This window comes from Atractosteus spatula, chromosome 20, assembly GCF_055471065.1.
Source record: "Atractosteus spatula isolate fAtrSpa1 chromosome 20, fAtrSpa1.hap1, whole genome shotgun sequence".
Lineage (NCBI taxonomy): Eukaryota > Metazoa > Chordata > Actinopteri > Semionotiformes > Lepisosteidae > Atractosteus > Atractosteus spatula.
In genome coordinates, this window is record NC_142725.1 from 15970084 (window position 1) to 15989630 (window position 19547).

A 19547-nucleotide genomic window follows, 5' to 3' on the forward strand; every position below is an offset into this window, starting at 1 on the left:
TAACTGCAGAAACCTCACTGCCTCATTGGAGGAAGCCCGGTGCATGTACCATATCATGTCTGATGTCATAGACCTGACCAGTGCAGTGTGACTGCATGAACTGTTCCCTTCTATTGTAGAGGTCAGGTGCGGGCTTTGTGGTCCGAGTTCATTGACCTCCCCCCACCCTTGACACTTCAGAGCCACACGTTCACTAAAGGGAACCAAATCTACGAGACTAAAAAAATTAAAAGAAGCAACTGGCCTATGCTTTTTTTTTCCAGTTTTTTTTATTTTATTGAGTGAAAATCTCAACCCTTGCATCAGTCATGCAGAAAAAAAAACAATAAATAAAACACATATATTAAATTTCTAACAGCACTAAATTCAAGTGGAAAAATATTCGGTTATTAATAACATAGGTGCCGAGAGATCAGATTCAAGTATCGGAGCAACCTTTTTGTTTTGTTTTTCATCCTTTTTTTAAATCATATAAAAAAGTCAAGAGTTGCCTCCATGTACAGAGTGTTTGTGAATCAAGCCTTTTTTTCTCCACAGAAAAAATAAAAATAAAATTACACATTAAAATTCAATATGAGCTAGAGATGGCTTTTAGTCCTAATGTGCAATATATATTACAAAGGCTAGAATTTTTTTTCTTTTTCCTCTTTTGCTACATTGTAGTAATCTTCTTTTTATTTCACTCTACAGAGAACAAACATTTAATCCAGTTTCTTTTTGCTTTTTTCCGTCTCTTTGTTGGTTAATTAAAACAGTAAAACGATCTGTCGTTTCAGCAGCAGCCTATGTAGGATTTGGAGGTCGCTTCCGTCTGGTTTTTGTTTAATATAATTTTCATGTTTATTTTTTCATTCTAGATTATATACAGGATGCCAGCTGGCAGACAGATGGTGATGCGTTTACCCGTTTTTATTTAAAGAAACATCACAAGGAAAAAAAAACAGAAAGGAGAAAAGAAATGAACAGCTGTAGGAGAAAACAAGAACGCCGGGCACTGCACTACATCTCAAGCCAAGTCAAGACACTTGCTAAAAAGAAACAAATAAAATAATGCTGCTCCTTTTGGGACAAAACAACTCAAAGTCCCCCAGCTGGCACCAGTAGAATGTGACGTTCCTTCGGAGAATATCCGTTACAGATACCCAGTTCTTCGGACTTGTTTCACTGGCCGGTACCAGCGCTGGACTGAAGTCTCTCTGGGGCAGGCAGGGAAGTCCAGGGCAAGGGTTTCTGCACAAGTGAGCTCTGTGTCATCTGAAGCCGCAAAGAGGAGGAGGAGGAGGAGGAGGAGGGGGGTCCATAGCAAAACGACAACAAATATTGTTGATTCCATATCTGCAAGGAGCAGATGTTTTATTTCAATCTCTCTTGGGACAGACGAAGGAAAGCAAAAAACAAAAGTATACACAATGTAACTACTGTTCGTCCTTGGGAAGAAATATATGGGGGGGGGGGGGGGAGGCAAAAAACACTCTAATATCGCTAAAGTCAGTTTCTGAGAACTAAGCTAAATGGACAAAGCCTGAGTCTGAACAGGCTCATTTCCCCAGCATGGGCATCATAACCCTCGCCGCCAGTTTGACATTTTCTTTGTGGTCTGGAATAGCAAGAGCCTCTTCTTTTTCAGTCAGGGATGTCACAGTGGTAGGAAATGCAGTCGAGATAACGGCCAGCAACTATTCCTTGACTGCTGCTACAGTGACGCATTAGCTCTCAGAAATGACTGGCAGTCCAAAAGTTCTTGCAGCCAGCCTGGAAGAGGGCTTGCACTCTCAGGAGAGTGGAGACTGAATTTCTCTCGCACAAACACAACGTGTATCTTCGCTGCTCCTTTGTCATCTCATGATGACATCTGTGACATGATGACACTTGTCATGATGTCATGTGCGCACACCACATGACATCCCCAGGCTGAAACACCAGTTAGCGCTTTTTTTACTGTTATATCATAGTTTTTATTTTACTTTTTACAAATTTTCACTATTTTACACACGTAAAATTCATCCAAGTGCATCCATTTCTTAAAAAAAATCTGCCAAAGTCATTACTGTACTTACTTTTCAGTTTCAGACTGAGAGAAAATGCTTCAAATAAATCAGTGATGTGAAAGGCAGGCCAAGAAAACACAAAAATAAAACAGAAAAGTAAAAATTAAATTAAAAGCACACAAAAAATGACAAAAACATGGTATTAAATTAACTAAAAACTTATATTAACAAATCTAATTTGCGCTTTTTTGTGTAGTTTTTTTTAAAATATTTTTAATTTTTTCTTATTTTTATACAAAATTCAAGTTAAAAACTGAATCACCCAGCTGTTATCAGTGCTAAAATACATACATGGCCCTAATCAGGGTGTTTGAAAACTCCCTAATTAATGCTAATGTCTAAGGGGGAAATTTTCAAAAAATTCACACACAACCAAAATTATATTGGGACTATTTCAGACTTTTAGACTGTTTTTTGTTGTTGTTTTATGGGAAGTTTTTTTCTTTTTAAAGACCATTTTGTTCTCTATATATAGACTTTACAGAAAAAAATACTGTACAACCCATTTTTTGTTAATATTTTTTAAAGTAATCACCCAAACGTGATTACCCACCATGTTTTTTCAGAACCACGTTCATTATTGACATATTTGGTGCTCCTTATTTTTACACAATAAAACACATAGTCATTCTTGAGTTTGAAAGATACAGTCATACATTTTCAACCAAGAAACAGGCTCGGCTACAAAAGCAGGATTTTTCATTTATAACTATTTTTCTTTTTAATTTCTTTTATAAGGAATTTAATTTAAATCACAGTCCTCATTAGTGTTTCTCCACTGACCATCCTTGAGACATTCAAGAGGCTTATTCTCCGACAAATCCATCCAATTCTGAAAGAGGATAAAAGCAGTCTTTGTTTTAAATAAAGAGACAGAACAACAGTTCTTTGTCGCACCAACTGCTATTGGCTAATCAATTCTAACTGATTTCAAAACAGTTTATATCAGTTTTTTTTCCTGTTAAAAACAAGATTTAAAATATGCTGTACTATAATGGTGTAAAAAAACGACCCTAGAAAAGTGCAAAACAAATGCCTAATTCTCATTGCAAGGTCACATAAATATTAAATAAAACCATTACAATTTGAGTTCAACCATTCTCATGGTTTAGAAAAAAATAAAAATATACAGTTTTCTTTCTGTACATTTCTTACACAGATTACCTCACCCTGCCTACATCCCCCAACACAGCCCTGGTGACTTCTGTACGTGAGCTTTTCAGTTAAATCAAATGCCGAACAGGAATGAATGTGTCATCATGTTTTTTTTGCCCATTAGATATGCAGACTTCCTTTGTAAAAACACACTCACACAAACAAAAAAAGCATCTGGAATTACAAGTGGAACAAGGAAATCCTGCAGATTAACAATGCCTGTCATTTTATATCGTATACTTCTGCTTATGCAAAAGTGCATCGCTTTTGCTATATGTATATCCACCTCCCAGATCCAACCGAGTCGTCCTACTCAACCTGTCCAGGCAGCGTGCTAAAATACTGCCCCCAATATTGCTTCGCACCAGAGTTTCGTGCTACATTTGAAATCCGCCGTAATGCCACTCTGTGTCTTTTGTCTTTTAAATGTCCAGACAGTATTTCTCTCTCACCATGGTAATACCTGATTCCAACCCACAGTTCACTCTAAAAGGCTAGGAAGACAAGCTAGGCCTGTTCGACTCCTGGTCAGTAGCATCATCACCACTCTCACTTGTACCCAAGCACCTACTTTTTGAACAAAAGCCCCCCTTTCAGGTGAGTGGTTTTATAGGTGACGTCCATAGGGAGACATGTCATGTTTTCATGTGTACTCTCTTATCAAGTATCTAAATATATCTCTGACCGAGTGCTCTCATGCAGTTTGGTATTGTGGCAACAGGCAATACTGATTATGAAAATCATTGAACGGTCATGCAAAGAGAGATTTGCTGGGCACACTGATTGGCCCAGAAGGGCGAGACTAAGGTCAGAAAAAAATCAGAATCAATGGGGGGGCTGATTTTTTTTCTTGCACGGCGAAGTCGCTGGCGAGGCACAAGTGGCCCTCTCCTGCTCTCCCCCAGCAGTATCGGAGCGCAGTTAAATTCAGCTTGTGAAAACGGCCACCTGCCACAGTTTTCAGCCACAGTTGAGCCCGGCGGAAGATGAGGGAAGTGCCCGACTCTCGTGGAACTAAGTCTCCGATGCTACTGTCGAGGAGTGAGACCTTGTCCTAACGAGTAAACACAGTATTTAAAAAAAAGAAAGAGCGGAAAACAGAAGAGAACCTTGTAAGGGATCAACGGAAAAGGGCACAAGCCACAGTTTTCGCAGAGCACCCCGCACTTCAATTATAATAATAACAAGAACAACAACAACAACAATAATAATGCATTTTGTGTTTCATTTAAATAAATTATTCCAACGCGTCATCTCATATATATCTCTCTCTATATATTTATACAGTGATTTCCCTTTTACTGGTAGCAAGGGTTCAGCAGTTCACTTAATGAACTCGTCAACAATTTCCTTTGTATAGCAACTATATCAACATCCACACACACATATATATATATTTTTTTTCCCTTATGGTGTTTATTTCACACACTAGAAAAATAAAATAAAACAGAAATAAATAAAAGTCAAACATGCACGCACGCAAAGAAGGATTGATGTGTAGCAAACTGTTTACACTGGAGCCCCCCTGTGTGCGAGTGGGCTTCGCTCATTAATGAAATTAATAATCTTGGTCATCTTGTAAACATCGCAATTAATCATTTTGGGCCATCGGTTTTTATGGTTGGTGTCCTCAGTATTATATCTGGGGCCGCTTTTCATTTCTTTTGTTCATTTTCTACAGATGTATCTTCTTCCTGTGTGTCGCGTCCACTGCTTACAGTAATTCTTGCGGGTCAGTCTCTTCGTTAGCCTGTCCGGAAGCGTCAGCATGGTTTGTGGAAGTATCGAAGCTCCCCCCATCATCCTTCTCCTCCGCCGGGCCCTCGGCCTCCGGCACGGAGTCTTCGTAAGAGTCTGTGTTCAAGTCCTCGTCCTCTTCCCCCTCTTCCTCCTCCTCCTCCTCCTCCTCCTCCTCCTCCTCGTCCTCGTCCTCCTCGTCTTCTTCCGCGTTCATCTCCTCCTCGGGCGAGAGGTCGTCCTCCGCGTCCCCCGAGGTGGCGGTGGTGTCGTCCTGAGGGACCGGCAGGCCGGGGGGGTGGCCGCTGGAGCTGCCCGGGTCCAGGGGGCTGTGGTGGATCTTTTTGCTCAGATCCAGAGAGTCGTTGAGGCCGATGCCAGCCGGGTTTTTCAGGAAGAAGAGGGAGCTGTTGGCATCGGTGCCCAAATTCAGGGAGCCGTCCAGGCTAATGGAAGAACCTTGGTGGTCGTATTCGGAGGGGGCGCCGAGGCCGGGGGCGAACGCGGAGCTGCTGCCGAGCTGGAGGGCCTGTGCGCCGGGGGAGGTGGAGGGAAGGGCGGCGGAGGGGGGCACAGCCGCCCCCCCCAGGAGAAGCCCCTCCCGGCTGGGGGAGACGGAAGGAAGCTCGCCCCTCTCCTGCTTCTCGTGCTTGCGCTTGTGCGAGTCCATCTGGGACATGCCCACCACGGTGTGCTTGCACTCGGGGTAGGTGCAGTGGAAGTGGGAGCACTTGAGCTTGTACTTGCAGTCGGGCACCTCGCAGTCGGCGCTGGAGCTGAACTGGCAGAAGCCAGCGGCGCTGATGACGTCCTGCTTGCCGTGGTGCTTGCGGTGGGCCGTGACCTTGGTGCTGTCGGTGCAGCGGAAGCCACAGCGCAGGCAGTGGAAGTGGGTGCTGTTGCCGGAGAACTGGCAGTCGGGGAAGTTGCAGCTCAGCGAGGACTTGAAGCGCTTGAAGTCGTCCAGGACCAGGTTGTCCACGCGGTCGTGGTGCTGGGCGTGCTTGTACATGTGCGTGCGCCCGCAGAACTTGTAGCCGCAGTTCTCCCGCGTGCAGTGGTAGTGGGTCACCTTCAGGGAGAACTGGCAGCCCGAGTCCTTGCAGTCCTCGTACAGGTCGTAGCGCCGGAAGCCCTCCAGCATCATGCCCTCGTCCAGCATCTTCCGCGAGGAGGCCGTCTTGCGCCGCTTGCCGAAGGGAGACATGTCCTCGATGATCCAGAAGCGCTTCTTGGCTCCGGAGGCAGTCGGCATAGAAATGGTGTTCCCTAAAGGAGAGGCAGACACGTTCGTTAACCGGCGGCAGATACCCTGAGCACTTCCGCGTGCTTCGTGCTGTGAGGTTATACAGTATGTGGACACAGACACCAGGAGGTCCGTGGATCAGAAACAGAATCTCAAAACTCAGTTCCACTTCCCACATCCCTAAGAGCAAAAACCCCCACTTACTCAATTCATTTACTGATCTGATACCTTTCGATTTTTCACTTCTGTGACCTGTTTGCATAACCTTTCTGCACCATTTACATGTAGCAACTGCCGACTGACTTTTACTGAATGCAGCAGAGCCACGGTATTTTTTTTACTGAATGCCTCTTCCCCACCACACCAGCACGTTCAGCTTAGACAGGAAACTGATGGGAAAGGGCTACAGCAGTGAGTATCATCAGTGTCACAGGTACTCACTCTCTACACACAAAGTAATCCATCCATCAGAAATCTTCCCCTTTTGTGGCCTGTTTTGTGTGAGCAAGGTCCATGTGTAAAACACATTTCATATTTGGTCTAGAAATCTCTCAGCAATTCAAGGAGTAATTGCAAAAGAAAAAACGCTTAAAAAACAGGCTGGACTGAATCGTGTCCACCTGACAGCAATAGCCTCCTGAACCACCTAACTAGTTTTCTGCAGCTTAAAGATTTGCAAATGTAGATCAGACACTTTGTTCATTATGCTTTTTGGTACCTGACTGATAAAGTTTATGTAGTACAACTGGATCATCTAATTCTGCCTTCAAGATCTGATCTTATTTCAGAGGTGGGGTGGTAATTCTTCCGGGACCAGCTCAGATCACTGCTAATGAGGTGACCCAGGGCCTGCCGGGCTGTATAAGAATCAATGGATTCGATAAAACTTTAAACACGATTAAAATAAGTGGCTGTTAATGGATGGTGCAGCGCTGCCTGGTGTGCTGTTTATGAGGGGCACGTTTCTGCAGCTTTACTTAGCAGATTGCAGAAAACTAAAGCCCATTAGACAACTGCACAGTCAGGAAAGAGAGTGACTGCTGTAAGTATTTGTTGATCTATTTGTGCATTTGTCTAAGACTGCACATATGTAAAAGAAAAGGCTAGAAGACCAAGGGCAAATTTAAAATAATAACGTACAGTACAGGCAGAATAATGTCATTTTTATTCCAATAAACTTCTGTTTTTTCTTCCCTGATAACTGATTTACATAACTGTAACATCATGTAATCACCCAGTGTTGTTAAGTGCAATGCACAAACTTTTATTATGATAACTATTACACCAATATTAGAAGAAATAATGTTAGGAGTCTTTAGTCTGCCAGTATTACATCTTTACATTTACAGAAAACATTTTACACATTGCACCCTTCTCCACTGTACTGGCACAGCAGCTGGAAACAGCTGGGAAGAGCTACAGCACCTTGGGGGGCCTCAGTGATTCACTATCTAACACTGCACTTCAGTACGAAGAAATCAGAAGCTGGGAGCTATTCTATCAGAACTTTGGTTTCCTAAAATCAGTGGAACTCAAAATGACTGTTTGTCAGGAAGCAGTGGGGTCACACTAAGTGAGCCCGGTACTCAGAGACAGAACTACAATGCTTCAATTGTGCAGCTCAATATTTTAACACTTTTTTTCCACCTCCACCACTACTATTTTTCCTGCTGCTTTGAAAGAGAAATGAGTTGGTTTTATGTCACATACAAGAAAAGACTAACAGCTTTAGCGCAAACTCCCTCTATTAAAATCTGTTATCCCCAAGGCAGGTCTCTGGACAACGGAGAAACAGCATGACTGTCTAAGCCACTTCATTGCAGTGCACTTCGAAGTCAGGGCTAAGGATTTTTCTTTAACACCATAACTTCTTTTACTCAGAACTTTCAAAAATGTTAAAATATATATGTATGACAGGTTAAAAACAAGAGGAGGCCTTTTGGTCCATCTTGCAAAATGGTAACATCTGTGGCTCAAGAAAAACAATACTATATTTTGTACCGTTTGAGAGGCATTATTGAATTCAGTCAACAGGTTTTGGATTCAGACAACGTCTCTGCATGGGGACTTAGCCCTTACTATGCTTACTGTACACAACCCAAGGTCACCTGTTTGTTTCTTTGGGACAAGTACCTGCAGCATCCTGTACTATAGGGACGTCACTTTTAACCGGAGACGGAGTGGCAATGATTGGACTGTAAGCTGGCGTACTGGTTGGCATGACAACGCTCCGAGTGGCTCCGAGAGTGGCGCTGAGCAGAGAATATGAGAGACAGGATGGAGACAGGAGGTATGGGAGGGAGGGAAGAGGAGGCCGGAGGAGGGCTGGAGGGAAAGATGAAGGCTGAGGTTGGAGCTGTGGCTGAGGAGGCGGAGGTGGCAGAGGTTGAGGTGCATTGTGGGTAGAGGTAGCGTCAGCAGGAGTGGAGGCAGCAGGTGTAGAGACCAGGGAGCCTGATCCTATACAGACAGACCGTCCGAGGAATGGGGGGGGGGGGATGGGTAGGGAGTTGGAGACACAGCACAAACAAGGGTAGGGCAAAAGGGAAAGACATTTTTAAAAAAAGAAAAGGAAGAAAGCAAAAAAAATGAAACAAAAACCCAAACAACAGCCCAAGCAACAAAGATGAAAATGGAAATAACATTAAAAAACAAAACTGTCATTTGGAAAAAACAGACAATGAGCCCATCAAATGAAGGCAAGCCATAATAAAAGCCATCATTAGCATCATTTTTCCAGTGACTTAGGAACTGGTGTAGCTGCAGCCCTCTCTTTACTGTGCAAAATGACCTCACCCAGCACATTTAATTGTGTGTTTTTTAACGCCATCACTGCAATGAAGTTGCAAGGGGTTAAAAAGGAGGAAAGTAGGTTTGAGGACTTAGAAATCAGTTTATAATTCTATTGTTTGAGACCTGTCAGAAAATTACAGACTATATACACTGGATATGGTGACAACTCAGCCTGCTGATTTTTAGATTGAGTCGATAGATAACTCAAAGGCAGATGAAAGCATTAGCCTTTCACCTGACAACTAACCACAGGAAACAAATGTACAGCAGGTTTTCTAAAATGTACCACTGTCTGCAAGTAGGAAGTCAGGCCTTAACTTCACCACAGAAAGGACACAGAAGGCCCTCTGAGAGAAAAACGAAAGAACTGTGAAGACGATCTCCCAGGATGTGAAAAAGAGCAGGGGAGGCTTCTTACCTGCAGGGGAGCTCTCGTTGCCCACCGGGGTGCTCGTGCAGCTGCGGTCCGGGTTCGAGGACTCGGAGGACAGCCCCATCGGGCTGCCGCCCCCCATGTAGTCCATGTAGTCGTCGGTTTCGTCCACCATGCCGGAGAGTCCAGGGTTCAGGCCGGAGTGACCGCCCGCGGAGCCAGGCAAGCCCGCCATGTTCTGGACATCGTCCTGCCGCTGGGCGTGAGAGACCACCTGCGGCAGCGGAGAGGCTGTTACACTCCCGCACGGCCAGCACAATCACCCACAATTCAGGCCCCACGGCACAGGCACTGCTATCGCTGAACTGGACCACACGGCGCGACCCATTCTCTTACAGACAGACATCAAGCGTGTGCTCAATCAACCTGTCCAAAACGTGCTGCAGGTGCACAGCAATTAAACGTGAGGTGCCTGTCTTTCTGCACACCCAGAAAGTGTGCAGTGTGCAGTTGGTACTGCAAGCGCTTCATGGGTCCTCACGCGGGGAACATGGGAACGGCCAGGCGGGTCACAGTACCTGGGACGGGACCCTGTCGAAGTTCTTGCCCAGCATTCTCCTCATGTGTTTGCGGGCATGGGAAGTCATCTGGTGTTTGAGCAGGAAGGAAAACTGGCAGCCTTCTCGAATGCAGTGGAAGTGGCTGTTCACCTGGTTATATTTACAACCTGCAAAGAGAAAAAAGTAAAAAAAGAAAAACAACTTTTATTATTCAAATTCGAAGGTCACGTCAGGTGACAGTCTTATACACTATCCAACAGCTCTGCATGAACACAATGTGCAACTACTGTCTTATCCACAAATAAAAATAATCTGAGAGATGGCAGCAGCCGGAATCTAGTTAAACCATAATTAGAATACAGATACCGATCACTCGTGTCTGCTTTCAGGTCTAGCTACATTTTTTGCAGAGCAACGTGACGGACCTGTAAGTCCTACAGGCAACTGCTCATTTGCAACTTCATGCTCCTACATTGGCACCCATATAAATTCAACTTTTCTCACACATTCCATTCAATATTTAGTTGTTTTTAAGGTCCTTGCCCGGGTGTGTTCTCTCATACTGGCACACCTAAATTAAACCTGTTTAGGGATTGCACAAGCCACCTGGGCACTGATTTGGAAACAAAGTCTACTGATAAAACTGCTGTACCGAGCCTAGGATTTAACAGGATTTCTGATGCGTCCAGTATTTTGTCCCTGAGGTTCCGGCTCGTGTTTTTCCAAACAAACAATACAGTGTAGTTAAATAATATGACAGAAGCCCACTGTTCCACATCTTCTTGCTGGTCAGAGGTGCTTATGGGCTGGAAGGCTTTAAATCCAGATGAAAGTTTAAAAGCCAGCTAGTGCTGAACAGAGGAGAGGAAAAGCAGAGGCACTGGACTCTAGAATCTCAGCACTTCCATGGTAAAGAATATCTGATCTTCACTATTATCTCTGATATCTTTTCATTTCAGCCATTCCATTCCTTTCAATTCCTATTTATCCCAATCAATTCAATTCATCTTCACACGAAAGTCTAAAAATTGATGCATGTTTTAAAGTATCATACACTGGAACATTTTCTTAAAAAACTTCTACTTCTGTAATTTTACAGAGAAACCAAAATTAACCACTAAAGGGAATTACATTCAATAGCCTTAACGAAATAACCTGCAGCATGTTTATAAGGAACAGATGTAATTTTGCAAAGACGACTGTAAAACATTACGAGTTAAAATGTTTTTTTAAGATTAATAGCAAAACGAATGTCTGAATTATAATGTCACCCAAATTACACAACAGGATAGCTGAAAAAGTATTTAGGTTTTTAAAGCTGAAGTGGAAGACTTTTATTACTGGGGCATACTTTATTCTACTTGGCATTTAAACAATTTCATATCAATAAATTTAAAGCTTTAGAAAAGCAATGAAGCAAAACCCCCAGTCTACATGTTCCACTCAAGTAAATGCAAAATTATTTTTATATTAAATTTTTTAATCTACCCATGGCTGCGTCTTTTTTTTACAGCAGGCTTACAGATTCTAATTGCTATATGAATTCAAATTAAGTTACTGGTTTTCGTAAGTTAATCAAATATTGTGGCGAGCTAGTTATAATTTTATTACGAATCAAGCACACTGAAATAATTGAAACAGTACCGTGTAGGGCAGGTGTGGACTCGTCTGTTGCCATGGTGCCCAGCGTGCCGTACAATGCAATGTGTCATCAAATTGCTTTGTGTGAACCGGCTATCACATTAAACACGCAAAGTTGAGTAAATAACAGTAACGGCCCTTTGTAAAGGGAGATTCAGGTAGCACTCAGGTTTTGTTGACAATGGTTACCATGGATACTGCTGCTTGCTTAAACTATAAATTCTTTATGACTGACTGCTTGGTTTCTTCAATGAGTTGATAACTTTCCTGCTTTATTTCACCACACAATGCTCAGAGCACCTAGAAAAAAGGGGCACCAACCAGCGGTTGCATAGCAATTTGATTATTTTCTTCTACCTCCAGCAAAGCTGCTTCAAAAGACAGAAAAAAAAACAAACTTTCCTTTCTGGTGATGATTCAATCTTGAAAAAATGCAGAAGCACAAACAAACCGAGCTAGACAAGCACAGTAATTAACTAAACATGTCTAATTGCTCATTCCTGTCAAGTTAAACCTACTTTAAAATAAAGACAACATACTGATTACATACTACATAAATATATCTTTTAAAGGAAAACGAGCAGCAGTGTGAGATTGTTTTCATCTGATTGTTTGTGGCAAATGAAATGACATTTGCCCTGCAAAACTGAAATATTAATTTTCTGTACATTTTTATTTAATTGATATAAATTAAGGTTAACGCATAGCCACATGAAACAGAAAAATAATAATTAAAATAAACACTAATTCACAATACTATGAATTTGCTTTGCAGTGCTCCGGGGCGCTTGATATCTTGTGCGTTGCTAAGCCAGCACAGAATCTATAAATACAAACCAGCAAAAGAATGATCTTTTTATTGACTGCTTGTGTAATTGGCGTGCGGTGTGTAAAGGCATGAGCTGCTCCTGCGGGATGTCCCCACGGGCTCCCTGAGCAGCGTGGACAGCGGGCTGCGAGAGGGGGGACTTCGGGCCGGGGCCCCCTGTGGATCTGCCCAGAGACCCGGGGGAGTGACATGCAGTTGGAGCACCGTTTCAAGCCAGGGCGCTCCACCCTACAGGGCCTGGCAGCAGGTAATGCCAGCTCACCAGGAGATGCCTCAATGCCCTTCCTCTCTTGCCCTTTGCCCTTTGCCCTTCGGCTCTTACCTAGCCGGCCGCACTCTTCCCTCTTGGTGAAGTACTTGAACCCGTTGGCTGCCCGGCGCTCTGCCTTCTCGTGTTTCTTTACGTGCCAAGGCAGCTTGGTGGTGATGTTGGTGACGAAATAGCAGCCCTGGCGCAAGCAGTGGTAGTGCCCCCGCATCCGGAACTCACATTGCTAGATGGGGGTGGAGAAATTGTCAAAAAGCCAAATCAACACAAAATGATTAGAGGTGAATAAAGTCAGGGTTCTCTACAGGTGCCGCAAACTGCTCTCCTCTAGCGAAAGAATGCTGATACTCTTGAACCCTTAAAGATCGTTCTCATCCCCGCGCTCTGACCCGACACTGGCCTCCTGCCCTCCTTCCGGCCAAGACCACAGGCAAATATCCAGATGCCCCCCCCCCCCCCCCCACACACCGTGGTGCCAACTGCAAGGGTCCGGAGCCTTGTAACACTTTGTTAAAATTGTCTCTAATTTACACAGCCAGCTTTCTTCCCCACTTGCTGTAACCTGTTTCCAAACTGCCATCTGTTCCCCTGCTTGTGCATCCCACAGGAGAACGACTAACAAGATGTGCTCATCTCAGGAGGGTACGTCTAGGGGAAGGGGTCTAAACGCATAAATGAATGAATATCAGATGTTTTCCGAACGGGGAGTTGAGAGGGGTGCTGAGGGGCGGGGAGCGATTCTTCCTGAAGATGCACGCAGACAGAAGAAGAAGGTTTTGCAGGATCTGGAGGGGGAGCAGTCCTTGTGCCGAGAAGGACAAAAGCCTTAAAACCACTCAGCCTAACCACCTGCGGAGCCGGAGGCGTACTCACCTGATTGGGACACAGACACTGCAGGGAGTAGTATGCGAACTGGTCTCTCACGTTGACCAGGTTGTTGTTGGGATTGATGTGGTCCAAGCAGTGCGACTCCGCCTTCCCCGAGGTCTTGCACACGTACTTGCAGTTTCCGAAGAGACAGTGGAAGTGGAACTTGTTTGCGTATTTGCAGTCCGTGGCTAGGCAAGGATCACTGGAAGGCGAAAACAACACAAAACACTGAAGAATCTATTCAATGGATTGATCCTCTGAAAAAAAACAGGAGACTTCATAAAAGACAAGGCCAGAAAGGAGAAAATGGGAAGCACTTGGTTACTTGGTTAAAATAAGAAAGCTTATTTTACCATTTCCAAAATGACAAATGGATACTTTTACCATTAGTAAGCTATCTCAAATCAAATTAGTCCAATGATAAGATTATAAGGAAAAGAGCTTTATATATAATTTGGGGAATAATGAAGATGAAATCACAGTGATAATAATTGTACAACGGTGTGTGTCATCTGCTGCTTTGTGACTGAGCAGTTATGAACAACAGCATCTCTTAAATTTACATTTCTCAGGGACTCCTCTTCTAGGTAAACTGAAGGGAAAAAAATAGTTCAATAAAAAACAAGACATAAAGCCCCATACAATACTGCTTCAGGAAATCTATGCAAGAGTCTACACCATAAGTAACTTCAAAGTGGGCCATTTATTCCACAGACAGGGTCATCACTCAGTGGTCTCGATAGCTTTGCAGATGTTGAATGTTGCCTGGTAATTTGTAGAGCTATTAAACAAGGATCACTGCCCTCAGAAAGAACCCAAACTTCCTCTACACAGCATGAGGCCAGGGCCTGTCAGGGAAGAACCCCACAGCCTGTGTGCAAAGGGCAGCTTTGTGTAACATTTACACCCACACTGGACTCTGCTTTCCCTACTGCTGCCACCACGTGTTGCACAAAATGTGGTCTCATTTCAGAAGAAATTCCAAGAGAGTTGGCTGCAGCCTAGTACCACTGAGCTCCCAAGGGCTGTGCTATTCACTCTGCTGGACCACTCCCAGCTAATGACCGATTGAAGTTTTCCTTTCTAGAACTGGGACTTTCAGCAAATCCTCTCTCGTTCATCTGTACACGTGCATCCAAAGAATCTCCTATCAGAAGAGCCAGGCAGTGATTCAAGAGGAATACCAACACTCAACATCAAACTGCATTTGGGAGTGTTTCTTGAGAAGTGAGCCATAGTCACGAGGCTTGGTGTTACCCTGCCTGGCCTCCCACAGAGGAGGGGAAGGCCAGGACCCCCTGCAGAGTTAATCAAGGGGTGGCTGTACAGGTGGAGGAGAGCTGCAGGAAGGATGCAGAATGACAGGCAGAGAGAGGGCTTTGCTATGGTACTTATACCTGTAGGTTTTTGGAAAGCAACATCATAGAGGATTACAAGTCAGGGCAGCAGAGGTGAAGAAGAACTTGTTTGCCGAGCTTTGGTTGAAAACTCCACTCCAGTGTGGTTCCACAGCGTAAGGTGTCTACGGGATATTTTGACCTATCCTGAACACTTGCAGCTGAGGAAGAAGTAACCAACTTTGCAAATTCTCTCCACACCACTTCCAGTCATCGAGCACACAATGAGTGTCAATTTAGAGTATTTTAAATTTCATTTTGAATACTGTGTACAATTTTGGTCACCATGTTATAATTATATGAATTCTATGGAATTTGTCCAGAGAACAGCAACCAGACACATTCCAGGTTTAAAGGGAATGACCTTCAGTGACAGGCTGAACGAACTGAACATCTTCACACTTGGACAGCGAAGACTACGAGGGGCTGGGACTTGTACTCACAATCAACCCACTGGGCTTCTTCTGAACGAACAGTGAAAGACTCGAACCAGAGGGCACAGGCAGAAATGTGGAGGTGCATTTAAAACTGAGAACAGGAGGCACTTCTTCACTCAAAGGGTGGAGAGAGTGTTGCTGAAGCTGATACTCAGGTTTCATTCACAAAATGGCTGGATAAATCACTAACTACAAACAGGCTGTATTAGCCGAATGGTCTTCTCCTGTTTGTATCCTTTCTTAGTTTTGTTGCTGTGCTGGTTCTCTGGCCCACTTACTTGTCCTGGAACTGAAGAAAGCCTGGCTTGACCTGTGGTTTGGCATTCTCCAGGGACGTAGTGGCCAGAAGGGACGTGGCTGGCAGGCTGGGCACAGAAGGCGGCAGCTGGGAGATGCCAGTCATCTGTTTCCAGGCCAGGAGAGACGGGGTGGCTCCAAAGCCGCTTGTCGGGGTGATGGTGGGCACGTCCATGGCGGTGGAAATGGCGGCCGAGACGGAGGAGGGGGGCTGGTGGGGTGCCCCCTCAGGGGAGTCCTTGCTCTCGCCTGCCTGGGCGACGAGGGGCTCGGATTTCACCTTCAGGGCGGCCCGGAAGTGGAAGCTGGAGACACAGGGACACGCGGCATTGTGTCAGTTGTCCAGCACACAAGCTAAAAAAAAAACACGCTCTCTACGCACGGCGATGACTCGTTTAGAGAACTACAGTGAAAGAAAAACAAGAGGAACTGAAAATTAAATCTATTTCACCCCTGGGGTTCTTTACAACATTTACTATTATTCTGAGCGTTGCCTAATCTCAGTGTAATGGTAAGTGCCTGATTTTAATGAAATCTTGCAATATCACCATAGGCTTAGGTGCCACTCACTTAGCAGATCCATAAATTATGAGTTAAAACTTTTTATGGACAGCTCAGGACAGCCCTGGGAAAAAATATCCTCTTTTGAAAATTCCGCAATTCCGCAGCCCTTTCCCTCTGCGGTACTGGCGCAGTCAGTATGGAAACCTGACGGCCGCGCCCCAGGACGGAGTGTCCTGACTCACTTGGCATGCTTGACCGCCCCGTCCAGGGTACTGAAGAGTGCCCCACAGTCCTCCACCAGGCAGTGGAAATGAACTTTGTGCAAGAAGTCGCACTGCGCCTCGCAGAAGTCCTCGGTGTCATACCTAACAGGAAAAGGTCGAGTTAAAAACACACTCTGTCAACTGCTCGAGCTTATGGCTCATTCGTCTCAGAAAACTGAAAAACCCAGACAGCGACCAGCGCGCTTCTTCACATTACATCACCTTGTCATCGCATTTATAGTAAACGTCCATGAGCTGATTCAAAAAGATACCAAGGCTTATCTGCTAGGTAATGTGTTGTGGAGTCAAAGCTAAACTTTAAGAATGCAACAACAATATAAAAACCATATACAGTTTGCATACTTGGAACAAGAGACATATAATTATTAGAATAAAACTGATGTACGTATATTTTTCACAAGTGAAAAACAAACCAGAGGACACGTGAGGAAACTAAGGTGAAGTGCTGTTTTGAGGGTTGCAGGAATTAGGTAGGAGCTACCCAGCCACACTTAGCCTGATTTCTTTCAGAACCTTGGATCAATAAGCTTTTAGGAACCAAGCGAGCCACATGTGCCGAATGGAATGTGACCGAATTAATCGATCGATCGTTTTGTTTCCTCAGGACGAGCAGTTGCGTTCCGACTGGACGTGTGGGGGTACGACGTTTCAGATAAACGCAGAGAAATAACATGAAATAAAAAGCGAAAGCCGAGGGTTTACCTTCTCAGGTAGGTCTTCCAGAGCTCCACGGGCTTCTCCTGCACGGGCACCTTCATGACCCGGCTCAGGTACTGCGCCAGCTCTGAGCTGTCCCCGGGCTGGCTGCCCTCCAGTTCCGTCTTCAGGCTCAGCGCGCTGATGAACGCTGGGTTCACCTGCGACATCTGCAGGGCGGGACACCCAGAGAGGTTACATCCCCAGCTACCCCGGTGACCCCCCCCTCCCCCAGCTACTTAAAAAAAAATTGTTTAACTGAAGAAAACAGGTCGGATTTGCATACATTTAAAATTGCATTTTTTAAAACATTTTATGATGATGGGAATTCACAAATTAGCCTTATGGTCAGGAATAGGATTAAATGATCATGTTACTCTGATGCAGCATGTTGTTTTACATGAGAAGGGTAGATAGTAATTGTTTATTACACAGCAGCATTCAGATTACACTGGACATACATAGAAAATGGCCGAATGGGACCAATGGCCCTATGTAAATAGTGCATTTGCATGTTCCTGCTCTTGTGCACATGCTGGATGGAATTCCATACAGATTTCCTCTTTAGGAAATGAGGAGAAGGGTGACAATGTCAAGGATTCCCCAGTGACCGATGCAGGAACACTGTGCTCCTCAATGGCCACAGCTACAGTTGGGCTCACCCAAACCCTGACCCCCCAACTCTGTCCGCACGCATTCACTGATATGGTGAACTACGCAAGACCCCCTTAGCCAGTCCCGGGTAATGCATAGTGCACATATTCTCCACCTAGAAGACGTATGATTAAAAGCAAGTCTATCTTAATTCCCACAAAAACATACAGCTTTGAAATATCCCCTGGTTCTGAGACTGCTGCTCATCCTTCATTTTTGGCGAAATGAAGCTGACTTTTCTTTTTCTTCTTAAGCAAATAATTTTGCAAACTCCATAAATAAACAGGGGGAAAAAAAAACACATGCACGGTTCAAAACAGCTCATCAAAAAATAAACGTCTCTATATGTCTGGCATTGCATCCCACTACCAGTTCATTATATTAATTTGTGAGCGGTGGGCAGAAATTATGCTGTATGAAAAATGGCTTGAAAATTTAAATGGTACAAACTCATCTTATTAGCGGTGAAACATTAAAAAACAAACAGCCCCCTCTGTGTCCTGCTAATTTGTCTTGGGTTGAAAGCAGTTTGATGGATGGATCTTACCTTATTCATAAGCGAGGATAAAAGAGATGTATTTCCTGGAACAGGGTGTCCATTTGATTCATTACTGGAACAAGGAAAATGAACAATGTTTAGTCAAGATTTGCATGAGAACAGTAAATATTAACATTCATCACGGACTTGGTAAAAACACAAGGATAAAAACGGCTTTTTTAAAGAAAGGCTATGGAATAAAATGGAACTTGGGGTAAGGTTCAAAGTCGCATCAGCACTTTCATGTTCAGGGAATAACTCTTGGAAATTCTACCTGGGGTTAAAGAAAATATAGACCTCACACCTTCCTCCCAGCCCCTTTGAAGTGAGGTCAAAGAAACAGGGTGATTTTGAAGGATTAGGAGATACACAGAAGAAAATTAGTACTGAATAAATTAATCAAAACCCCTGCTTCATATTCGCCTTGATGTCTGTCACCCGCAGTAAATATCAAATCCTGACACACCATCCTCATCCTCATCCCCAGGTGTTTGATAACGTGAGCTCTGCAGAGTTTGTTTTTAACACAGGTATGCCAGAATTTATGGCCAGCCAATTCTATTTCCTGTCTTTAACCGTCTTGTTAACAACTTTTTCACGTTGACTTTTTTTTGGAAGAAAGTGAGTTCAGTTTAAATTCTCTTCAAAGTCCTAGGGTATCTTTTCTGAAACACCGTTCGTTTCTCTAGGTGAGAGGTGCCAGCGCAGAAGGAGTATGCTGTCCTTTCACCACGCTGCTGTGGGTATGCGTATAAAAGGGAAAAGCAAATAATTCTAAAACATGGGCTACACAAACCAAACAGGAATCCAGTTCCCAGCACAAGTCCATGTGCAAATTAGCCTAAGTTAACGGGCGTGTACAGACAGACTGGACTGGATACAAGATGATGTTCAATTGGATGTCAGACCCTTTTCTTAATAGAAAATACTTATATAAAGAGCGATTTAGGGTTTTTAGTGGGGTGTTAGTGCTTATTAGGTTTTAGTGCTTCCTGCAATGAGGCTGTGTTTTTTTTACCTGTGATCTTTCTTGCTCAGGTCCAAGCTATGTTCCTGCAGGGAGTCTTGGGATGTTCCAGAGGTGGTATCCACAGGCTCCTGCTTCACTTGAACCAGATTAAACCGGCCTCCTGGAGCTGACTGCCCATTCCCTGAGGAGAGCAGGAAGAGAAAAACAACAAAGTTATTGTTGGTCAGCACTATTTTCCCCATGACGAGAT

The 19547-nt window shown here is 44.2% G+C and overlaps 1 protein-coding gene across 7 annotated transcripts in view; it reads right to left on the bottom strand.

Moving 5' to 3' along the window:
* Positions 1-250: 250 nt before the first annotated feature.
* casz1 (castor zinc finger 1) overlaps positions 251-19547 on the bottom strand; it is a 239029-nt gene continuing 219732 nt past the window's right edge. For 5 of the 7 annotated variants that reach the window (XM_088938209.1, XM_088938207.1, XM_088938206.1 and 2 more), the window contains 11 exons: positions 19346-19478; positions 18337-18400; positions 17142-17305; positions 16398-16520; positions 15633-15956; positions 13524-13722; positions 12705-12876; positions 9931-10079; positions 9398-9626; positions 8320-8646; positions 251-6209 (listed from right to left, as the gene is read on the bottom strand). In XM_088938209.1, the coding sequence (XP_088794335.1) occupies positions 4918-6209; positions 8320-8646; positions 9398-9626; positions 9931-10079; positions 12705-12876; positions 13524-13722; positions 15633-15956; positions 16398-16520; positions 17142-17305; positions 18337-18400; positions 19346-19478 (3176 nt within the window). In that variant the 3' untranslated portion in view covers positions 251-4917. The remainder of the gene's footprint in view (positions 6210-8319; positions 8647-9397; positions 9627-9930; positions 10080-12704; positions 12877-13523; positions 13723-15632; positions 15957-16397; positions 16521-17141; positions 17306-18336; positions 18401-19345; positions 19479-19547) is intronic. The other 2 variants (XM_088938211.1, XM_088938213.1) reach the window with 2 other exon arrangements.